This window comes from Anoplopoma fimbria, chromosome 7 (genome assembly GCF_027596085.1).
Source record: "Anoplopoma fimbria isolate UVic2021 breed Golden Eagle Sablefish chromosome 7, Afim_UVic_2022, whole genome shotgun sequence".
NCBI classification, from domain to species: Eukaryota; Metazoa; Chordata; class Actinopteri; order Perciformes; family Anoplopomatidae; genus Anoplopoma; species Anoplopoma fimbria.
This window is the reverse complement of record NC_072455.1, coordinates 4,042,555-4,053,766: the sequence shown is the minus strand read 5'-3', so window position 1 is coordinate 4,053,766 and position 11,212 is coordinate 4,042,555. Positions and strand designations below refer to the sequence as shown.

Sequence of the window (11,212 nt, the reverse complement as noted above, 5' to 3'; positions counted from 1 at the left end):
ATATATATATATATATATATATAAATAATAATATAATATGTAATATATAATATATAAATAAAATATATATATCATATATATAATAATATATAAAATGTATATGTTTTATATTTTAGATTCTTCAAAGTAGTACTGTATTATGCAGTATATAATAATATAAACTATAAATAAAATGATAAAAATGGGATATTTATTCTGCATTTTGTAACTTTTTAATAACTAAAAATGACAGTAGGGAAGTAATATAATATAATAATAATAAAATGTATATGTAATATAATCAGAAGTTTGTTCTTCTTCTTCTTCCGGTCACGTGAATGACGTCAACCAGGAAGTGCTTTGTGTTCTTTTGCTCAGACCAGCTGCTCACACGTGTGGTTGATATCTCGTCGGACCCGGAGCGATGCCAGCCTCGGAGCCGGTCCGGTTGGGTCGGAAACGCGCCCTGCCCTCCTGCCCGAACCCGCTGTTCCTCACCTGGCTGACAGAGCTCCGGGACGAGGCCAAAGAGAAGGGACTGAAGATCCAGTACACATACCAGAAGGTCTTTATTGTGCTTATTATGTGTGTGCATTGCAGGTTTACTGGGTGTTTGTGTGTGCATGCAACTGTTGTGCAGTGGGGAAAGAAGTATTCAGATATTTAACTTAAATAAAAGTAGTAATAGTGTAGAAATACTCATGCATAATGGTCCATTTCATTAAACTTATATATAACAATAATAAAATATCATGCTTTTTGATGCATGTTACATGTTGCAGCTTGTAAAGTGCAGCAACATTGGAATCAATGGAAACATACTGAATTTATGTGTTTTTTTTTGTGCATTAACTGTTGTGCAGTGGGGAAAGAAGTATTCAGATATTTAACTTAAATAAAAGTAGTAATAGTGTAGAAATACTCATGCACAAGTAAAAGTCCTGCAATAGAAATATACTTAAAAGAACCAAAAGTAATCATTCATGCATAATGGTCCTTTTCATTAAACATATATATATAATAAAATATCAATAATAAAATATCATAATTTTTGATGCATTCTATGTTAAGTGCAGCCAAGAAACTAAAGAAGAAATGTAGAGGAAATCAATGGAAACACACTGAATTTATGTGTGTTTTTGTGCATGTAACTGTTGTGCAGTGGGGAAAGAAGTATTCAGATATTTAACTTAAATAAAAGTAGTAATAGTGTAGAAATACTCATGCATAATGGTCCATTTCATTAAACTTATATATAACAATAATAAAATATCATAATTTTTGATGCATTCTATGTTACAAGCTGCATACATGTTGCAGCTTGTAAAGACATTTAACTACCTTGTATACTGCTGGGGGGCTTAATGCATAACATTCATTATCATTTATTAGTTGATTTACAAGCAAACAAATTATTATTAAGTGCAGCCAAGAAACTAAAGAAGAAATGTAAATGGAAACACATTTAATTTATGTGTTTTATGTGATGTAACTGTTTGCAGTGGGGAAATTCAGATATTTAACTTAAATAAAAGTAAACTCATGCATAATGGTCCATTTTAAACATATATAACAATGTTTTTTTTGATGCATGTGCAGCCAAAACTGTTGTGCAGTGGGGAAAGAAGTATTCAGATATTTAACTTAAATAAAAGTAGTAATAGTGTAGAAATACTCATGCATAATGGTCCATTTCATTAAACATAATCATATAATGGTCAATTAAACATAAATATAAAATATCATAATTTTTGATGCATTCTATGTTACAAGCTGCATACATGTTGCATTTGCAAAGCTGCATACATTTAACTACCTTATATACTGCTGGGGGGCTTAATGCATAACATTCATTATCATTTATTAGTTGATTTGCAAGCAAACAAATGAAAAAATTACAATAACAAAGTAGAGTATACCCTATTTTTTACATGACTGGTTACATAATATTTTGAAACATTAGATATTTTCCAGAAGGAAGACGTGGGTGAATAAAAGATGACTAATTGTAGTTTGTCAGCACACAAATTTCATGTTTTGTTGAATTCGTTTTCATGGACATCAGATATCATCAATATGTTGTTACAGCACAGTTACTGGTCGTAATATTTAAATGTTTTTAATCGTATTTTAGACAGAACACATGACAAAACCTTTTAGTGCAACTAAGAAAATTGAAAAATGTAGAGCAAATCAATTTATTTAAAACATTTCTGTGTGTTTTTGTCTTTTTTTGCAGGCCATCAGCTCTTTGAATAAGTATCCATTACCGCTTCAAAACGCCAAAGAGGCAAAGATCCTCCAGAACTTTGGAGACGGCATCTGTAAAATACTGGATGAAAAACTGCAACGGTACCTTAGACAAAACGGTAAGACAATTGTATTATATGTTTATATAGGATTTTATGGAGTTGTGTTTCTACAAAACACTAGAAAGAAAACTAGAAGGAATTACAGAGAGTCTGTAGATAAACACCATATAAAGTACTGATATCATAGCGAGAATTTAAGAAATAGATCGATGAGAGGGATAGACTTTTTAAAAAAACACATATTTTCAGAATGGATGTAGTATTGAAGTAATTCTATTAATTAATAAAAATATAAATATCATACTTATATAACCTACAAAATTTACACTGTAGGCATTTGTAAAAGAGGTTGATAGGGGAGCAGGTGAAAAGGGAATATATACAACTTGATAATAAGACAAAAGAGAAGAGATGGGTGGATTAAAAAAAAAGTCCTTACATTTTCTCTACAGAAACAGTAAGTTCCCATCATAAGTAACCAGTATCCCAAGCAAACAGAAAAAAATGAAATAACACACAAAATCTTATTTGTCTTAAGCTATTCATATTACAGTAGATATGTCTTTTGAGTCATAAAGTATGTTGAAGTTTTCAGTTTACAACAGCTCCTCTGTGTTTGTCTCTTCACCTCTCCTGTAGGTCAAAACGCTCCTATTCACTCCCTCCCTGAAGCAGCGCCCCCTCCTGGCAGACAGGACAACAACAGCATGGCTCCCTCCAGAAAGGTAAATAGGGAGTGTGTGCTTTGTCTCACTGTGTAAAGACAAAATTATATACCATAAATACAGAAATCATACAATTTCCAAATGGATAAATAGCTTGAAATTTGTGTATTCTTTGAAAGTAAATGTCTATTTAAACTCTGAGTGAGTAGACTCTGAACATTGCGGTACGATATTGACAAAGTCAACCCAAACAATATTGTTTGACCAAATACCTGAGAATTAGTCGAACGTGCTAAAAAAGCAAACATCAAGCACTCACATGTAGAGGATCATGGGTATTTTGAGCTTTGATAAGAAACCTTTATTAGCTCAAGTGCTCCTACACACACACACACACCAAAAAAACGATACGATGATCAAATCAAATAGAGTTTATTGTCATTTTGCGGTACATTATGTGCAACGAAGAAGTGTGTTACTCTAGGATCAAGGTGCGACATAAATAACTCTTCATACAAGAACACAAACATTTATACAGGACAACACAGTCCCTGAGCTCGCATACCTAAGTATGTGTGGAGTGCAGGTTAAAAGTTAAAATCAAGCATGCGGAGGTATTGGTACCATTGAAAGAGTCAGGATATATCCCCTACTACTACTACTACTACTACTACTACTACTACTACTACTACTACTACTACTACTACTACTACTACTACTACTACTACTACTACTAATCAAACAGGTAATGTGCTTAGTATTCAATATTTAATGACCAGTATATGTTGCATCATTCTGTGTTATTTCATTCAGCGATAATAGGATATTACATGTGTTTATGGTGGATTACTTCACCGGTGGGCAATTTGATATATAAAATATATATCACTGTATTTTTTTTGGGGGGGGGGTTCTGTGACTGTATTATATCACGGTATTACAAAATGTAAATGGGATGCTCCACTCAAAACATGATGCTTCCAATTTTCACTCTCTTGGCAATGTAAGGGAACCTTTATTTTATTTTTTTAAACAGATATTTATATTTGATCCAAATAGTAGCCAGCCCCATAATGTAATTGTAATCTGATTAATTCAGAGTTAGTAGATTAGTAACATCCATGCTGTTGTTTTGAGTTGTGAGTGTACTGTATTGCTAAGCAACTTTGATCTTAACAATAAAGACTATTTAGTGAAAAATTGAGAATATGATACTTTAAAAAATGCGAAAGCTGACATAAACTTTTGCATCTTAACCCTGACCATGAGCAGTAAGTGTTCAAAAATAGACAGTGGAAATTCTGTTGAGGGATGCAGCAATGATGGTGGTGATGAAACTGGTATACCATCCATCACAAGATTACTTCTTTGACTCGGTGTGACTCTTATTTTTTCATTTGTTTCATCTTTCCTTGTAGAAGAATGCAGCAGGGGATGGAGGGAAAGAAAAAGGAGGAGGGAGGAGGAAGAAGAGGGAGTACGTTCCCCAGAAGAGGTCCGGGGGTTATGCTGTGCTGCTCAGCCTTTACAGACAGTCACAGGTGCACCTTTCTCCATCACACTTAGTTGAATTATTTCCGAGTATTGCATAGTGGCCTCAGTAATCTAAATCACGTTGTGTTTTCTGTCTCTAGACCCCAGGAAGCAAAGGTTATATGTTTAAGATGGAGCTGCAAGCAGAGGCTCAGCTTCTCTGTGACAAGTCTTTTACTGTTGTAAGTGAAATATTTGTAACTTTTTTGTTTTGTTTTTCTTTATAGCACAACGTACCAAAGCCACCCTTTTGCTCATGTTAACCCCCGGTGTTGATATCTGTTGTGAAGTAGGTTTATTTTCAATTTGAGTCATTTCCTTCCTTCCTTCCTTCCTTCCTTCCTTCCTTCCTTCCTTCCTTCCTTCCTTCCTTCCTTCCTTCCTTCCTTCCTTCCTTCCTTCCTTGTGTGTGTGTGTGTGTGTGTGTGTGTGTGTGTGTGTGTGTGTGTGTGTGTGTGTGTGTGTGTGTGTGTGTGTGTGTGTGTGTGTGTGTGTGTGTGTGTGTGTGTGTGTAGCCAGATTTAGGCAGTAAGTACACCGCCTGGTCTTCAGTGAGCACTCTGATTCAGAAGAACTTCGTCATAAAGACCCACAACCCTGCAAGGTACACAGGAAGCACACACACACACACAAGCAGGAAAACACACTGTTGACGTTCATCTGTCTTCATCTCTTCTCATTTCTGTTGATTTTTTTAAAATTTATTTTTAGCAATGCTAGCAGCACCGCTCTAGAGAAAGAGCTTTGAAGTGGAGACGAGGGCTTAAAACGGTTGTTATATATTGAACCTGTCAAATAAATGTCATATAATTCAACTCTCACTTTTCATAACAGATAACTCTGCACTCCACCTCCGTGTTGATGATCGTCATGACCAGATATGGTTAGTCAATGAACCTCACTCTCCTTCCTCGCTCAGGTATTCTCTGACAGAAGACGGTCTGGCTTTGGCGGAGCGACTGGAGTCGGTGGAACAAGAGACTAAAGACGGCCCAGAGGGGGACAAAGAGGAGGCTAGGAGTGAGGAAGAAGTGGACAAGGAGGAAGAGGACGGTGGTTCTGGACTTGTGGACCTCACTGCCAGTGATGAGGACGAAGAGGAGAAGGAAGAAGACAGAATACAGTGAGTGTGCTTTAAAAAAAAAAAATGACGTCTTCACTTTCCTGCTCTTTTTCCTGCTGGAACAAAAGGAATCATCATCTCTTCACAGCGCTGCAGAGAGGCCGGCGTGCGTTGCCCAGCAAAGGAGTGAGGTTGATGGGACGGGTTTTTCGGGAAAACCCACGAATTCACTGGCAACGAGCAGAAAGACGAATGCAGGATGTCTTCTGCCTGGAGCCTATGAAATTATACTCTGCGTGGACTTCATTGAGACAACTGGGTAAGAGAGCTTTCTTAATATATCTGTGGGAATCAAAGACATAGCTGTGTATTTCGTGACTTGTTGATTTGTCTGTGCAGCGGAAGCAACCACCGCAAGCAGGATCTGGTCAAAGAGCTTCAGAGGAACGGAGTGACCTTCGACGTCAGGAAGCTGAATGTTGGAGACTTCCTCTGGGTTGCTCGAGAAAAGGTCGCACCTGTTCCAGGTAACACATACACACCCAGAAGGATAAAACTAAGGGAGTGATATAAAGAGAAAAGAGAGTAAATGTACTTTTACACAACATAAAACAGACACTTTCAAGCAGGAATCAAACCAATCAGTGCCATTCCCTTTAACAGTCTGGCGCGTTGCTTTTTGGGCGTTTTTCTGCAGTGAAAATGTTGTTTTTAAAAATGGCTTAACACCAACAAGTTTTGATTGGAGCAGAATGTGTTGTTACATAAAAATATTTTGATACATTTGGTCTCTGGAAATATTTGGATCACATGAGTCGGAAGCATTCCTACTTTGCCAATACTGGAATCTAAGTCTCCTGATAGTATATTAATAATTATCTTAGTCTGGCTAAATGTTTATCTCCAAGGTGTTATCAAAAGATTCATCACCATATGTTATTTGCATGTTGCCCGTTGATCTACATAAAATGAGAATGCATTCTAATCTCCTCCTTTCTGTTTTTAACTTCCTCCAGGCCAGCTGCGTGCCCCTACAGGCAGAGAGCTGGTCCTTGATTACATCATTGAGAGGAAGAGGATGGACGACCTGTGTGGGAGCATCATCGATGGACGCTTCAGGGAACAGAAGGTCGGTTGCTGTGTGGTGCAAATTCTTTTTCGGCAGTTCATTATTTAATTATTAGTTTCGTCAAATGATTAGTCATTTAGTCTGTAACTATGTCACAATTACCTCAGATCCTAGTGAAGACTTAACACTGTTTGTTTTGTCTGACGAATAATAGCCAATAAATGCAAAAATATTTTCAGTTCTTAACGATATGAAATGGAGAAATGCAAGAAAATCATCCTATTTGAGGAGTTCTAAACGGAAATTAGTTGTAGGCCGTATTTGAAATTGATGCTTTTAGCAATAATTAACCAGTATTTAAAATTGTTGCTTTTTCTGTAGATGGACTAATAGTTTCAGCTCTAATCCCAGTCCATGTGGAGAGCAGAAGAGGCTTTTTTTTTGTTTTTTAAAGCTTTCTAGCATTAAATTAGCTTGTAAACTGGCTTTTGTAGATGTCGTCTCTCAACTTAAACTCCATTCTCGCGTCTCAAGTTGCAAATTGAACTGTAAACATTGATGTAGACACAGAAGATGACGTCTTCCTTCCTTTCTTCCCGGCATCAGTTCCGACTGAAGAGGTGTGGTCTTCGTAGGCCCTGCTATCTAGTGGAGGAGTGTGGGTCGGCTGCCTCCCACCTGAGTTTACCTGAAACAACTCTGCAGCAGGCCATAGTCAACACACAGGTGCGTGAACACACTCTCATACACCTGCTTGGCAGTTTACTTTGGCCTACACGAGATCCAGACCGATATAGGGGTTTATATTATTGAATATTACTGGCTTAACACTGGTACTATTGTAGGAATAGATGTATAAGTTGGCAAAACATTAGCAGTACATAAATGCGTTATAGACTATATCTTATCGTTATTTTTCAACATAATTTTTCCTTTTTTGTTCTTGTGTTTGTATTTATAATATTGCAATATCTATTGTTCAAAACTAGGTGTTATTTACTGTCATTTTTTTAAATTTTTAGCAAAAGCCCTAGTTATCTTTATTACAACTTTTTGAAGCCATATTTGCCAAAATGTCATTGTTTTTTATGACAAAAAATGGCATCCATATGTCCTATTAGATTATTTTCAATCTGCATCAAAAATGTCAAAAAAATGTCAATTCTAGTACAAACAAGTGAAGAGCAATGGTGATGTGATGGTTTGCTCTAGTTATGTGTGTGTATTTTACTGTCTAGTTATGTGTGTGTACTGTATCTACTGCTCTAGTTATGTGTGTGTGTACTGTATCTGTATTATGAGTGTGTGTACTATCTACTGCTCTAGTTATGAGTGTGTGTGTATCTACTGCTCTACTGTATCTACTGCTCTAGTTATGTGTGTGTGTATCTACTGCTCTAGTTATGAGTGTGTGTACTGTATCTACTGCTCTAGTTATGTGTGTGTGTACTGTATCTACTGCTCTAGTTATGTGTGTGTGTACTGTATCTACTGCTCTAGTTATGTGTGTGTGTGTACTGTATCTACTGCTCTAGTTATGAGTGTGTGTACTGTATCTACTGCTCTTATGAGTGTTATGTGTTTGTGCGTTAGGTGGTTGATGGCTTCTTTGTGAAGAGAGTCCAGGATGTGAGGGAGTCAGCTGCCTACCTCACTGTCATGACACGATACCTGATCAAACTGTATCAGGTAAACCACACACACACACACACACACACACACACACACACACACACACACACACACACACACACACACACACAAACACACAACACACACACACACACACACAGTCCATTTTCTTGCCTTTTCTTTTTTAAAGAAAAACCACCTCATGCGTCCTGAAATAGACTCACTCATGTTTTCCTTGACCTGCTTAAAAGTCTATATTTTACAAAGCAGGATTTACAATTTTTGATCTATTTCTTAATGTCAAAACATCCCATGAAAGGACCAAAATATCCATCCAAATTTTAAAACCCCCCCTCCCGTCTGTGACTCTCAGACTAAAGCCCTTTTGTGCCTAAATTGGGTAAATAGTGCCTTTGTTGGGAACTATTTTTAGTGTCGGATTAATCCACAGTTGGTGCTCTAGTGAGTATTTACAGCAGCAGGACGATGTATGGGATTGAGCCAAAATAAATTACAGCTGAAGGAGGTAAATCACGTTTTGATAGACACACTATACTATACTTAGATTCATCCCCAAGATGGCGTTTAATCGTCTTTTTCACTGTTACAACTCCTCGATGACACTGAAGCAGAACCACAGACCTGCCTCCTCCCTAAATGTGACGTATGCTTAACATTTGTTCCTGTTTAATCTTTATTTCAGAACTGTACGCTGATCTGTCGCTCCAGAGAGCTGGAGGGTGATGGAGGGAGTGATGAGGAGGAGGAGGAGGAGGAGAGAGGGACCCCCTCCTGCTCTCTCATTTCTTTCGCAGAGTTCAACTACGGTGCAATCAAAAACAAGGTGTGTGTTTGTGTGTACAAGCCCTCAACCAAGTTTCCATTCACCTGTTTTGACCAGCACTTTGTATTTGAAATTCCAAAAGAGTTTGAATGAAGAATAAATCTATATTTTTCTCTCTATATATACATATATATATATATACAGTGTTACATTGTGTGTCCCTTTTTTACCTTCCAGTGTCAGACAGTGAGAGAAGTGTTTGCAAGACAGTTGATGCAAGTTAGCGGTTTGTCTGGAGACAAGGCAGCTGCTATACTGGAGCAATACAGCACTCCACACAGGTAACTCACATCTTATTGTATGTACAGACATTTCACCCTCTCACCAACAACGCTTACCCTTTATCTCCTTTTTTTTCCCCCTGGTGACATACTCGTGAAATCATGCAGCAACAATAATGGTCTATTTAGATTATGTTCTATGTTCAAGTGTTTTAAAGACTACATTTCCTATCCACAAAAGACGATGTGACGTTAATACAACTTGCTCCTTGCGTCATTTGAGAGGACAGATTATTAATAATATCACAGTCAAATTTCATGTTTGTGATAAAAGTTTCACATCATTTCTTATTGTATTATTGATTTGTATAGGCATAGTGACCACTGAGGGTCTCGGGGACTCACTACATTGACATATATGGCATAAGGTGTTCGGAATTATTACAATAGTTTTTTGAAGAACACTTTATTAACACTTTAACATCCTGAAATTAGTAATAAAAACCAAATTGGAGATTGTTAACGTCTATTTCTACTTTAATTTGAATACAAATGAGTTTGGCTCCTCAACAAATACAGATACTGAACTCTCTTCACATCCATGAGACACACACACAACAACAGACTGGACTATAATGTTGCTGCAGTGAGAAAATAACTATATTAACAAGTACTATGAATATTTTTTAATCTCTCTGCTTCTCTCAATCCCAGTCTTCTTACAGCCTATGAACGGTGTGTCAGTGAAGCACAGAAAGAGAAACTCCTCTCTTCCATCCGATATGGGAAGCTCAAAAGGTTTGTAGTGAAACTTGATTTGTAAGCGTTTTTCAAAGATTCGTGTTACCCAGTCAAAACAAAGACATGACTTTTAACTAGAAGCTATGAACAACCTTTTTATTAAAAAAAAGAACATTGTCACAAGTCAGTATGTGTCTGAATAAGATAAAACTATTCAAACGTGCTACCTCATGACGATAAAAGGAGTAACTGCAGTTGGTTAATGATTTATTTTCTTTGTTTTTTTAGAAACCTTGGTCCAGCTCTGAGCAGAACCGTTTATCAGCTGTATTGTACTCAAGGAGCGCTGTCATAGATACACACAGTCACGTGTGGTCACGTATTTCAGCCATTCAAAATATTTTCCGAACGCAAACTCAAGCTCGAAAATGAAGTCACTCCTTTTCAGTTCCTACTTAACTTGAATAGAATTAATTTGAGGATGATAATTTACTATGTTTATGTAAATACAAAGATGCTGCTATATTTTCCATTACTGTAACATAATGCTATTTGTATAAAGAATGACACAAATGTATCCTCATCAATAAAGTTTATTCATTTGAAAAGTATTGTTTTATTGCAAATGTGAGAGGACCAGTGTTCGGTTTGTTCGTTCTTTGGCTACTGTGGAAACATGAGCAACATGGCGGACTGTGTGAAGAGAACCTGCTCCCTTTGTACAAATTATATATATATATATAATAATATATTTCTGTGCCAGTGAATTAACATACTGGTTCTTTAAGTGATGAGATACATTTTTCTTCCATGTCTGACAGCCAGCCTTAGGCCCTGTCCACACTTTGCATCTTGGGGCTGGACTTGCAGAAGGCCTTTGATATGCAATAGTCATCGGTTCTTTAAAGCCGCTCTGTCCCAACTCAATTTTGGCCAGTTTCACCCGCGGAGTGTAAAGGAGAGATACCACAGGTCCTTCCTTCCTGCTTCTGTCAGACTGCACAACCAACACTGCACCCAAAAGACCGCACATACCATAAAAAAGCCCCGGCAAATTACTGATTTTCATCTATGTGCATCTATTTCAATTCAATATATTTGCTGTGCAATAAAAAAGATCTGTGCACACCATTGTGCAATTGAAACAACCATT

General features: G+C 37.0%; 1 protein-coding gene across 1 annotated transcript; it reads left to right on the top strand.

Annotated features, from left to right (window-relative positions):
* The first annotated feature begins 350 nt into the window (after window positions 1-350).
* On the top strand, window positions 351-10,635 carry mus81 (MUS81 structure-specific endonuclease subunit). The gene is made up of 16 exons (XM_054601595.1): window positions 351-544; window positions 2,219-2,348; window positions 2,931-3,016; window positions 4,375-4,497; window positions 4,591-4,671; window positions 5,005-5,093; window positions 5,409-5,612; window positions 5,701-5,871; window positions 5,952-6,079; window positions 6,569-6,681; window positions 7,228-7,347; window positions 8,215-8,310; window positions 8,957-9,097; window positions 9,275-9,378; window positions 10,033-10,116; window positions 10,348-10,635. The coding sequence occupies exons 1-16, from the start codon at window positions 404-406 to the stop codon at window positions 10,412-10,414; spliced, it is 1,878 nt and encodes a 625-aa protein (XP_054457570.1). The 5' UTR covers window positions 351-403; the 3' UTR covers window positions 10,415-10,635.
* Window positions 10,636-11,212: the final 577 nt, after the last annotated feature.

Excerpts from the sequence above, each read along its gene's own strand:
- mus81 (XM_054601595.1), top strand. The coding sequence starts at position 404 with ATGCCAGCCTCGGAGCCGGTCCGGTTGGGTCGGAAACGCGCCCTGCCC. Across the intron at positions 9,379-10,032 it reads CAATACAGCACTCCACACAG|TCTTCTTACAGCCTATGAAC; the intron begins GTAACTCACATC and ends TCTCAATCCCAG. Across the intron at positions 10,117-10,347 it reads CGATATGGGAAGCTCAAAAG|AAACCTTGGTCCAGCTCTGA; the intron begins GTTTGTAGTGAA and ends TTGTTTTTTTAG.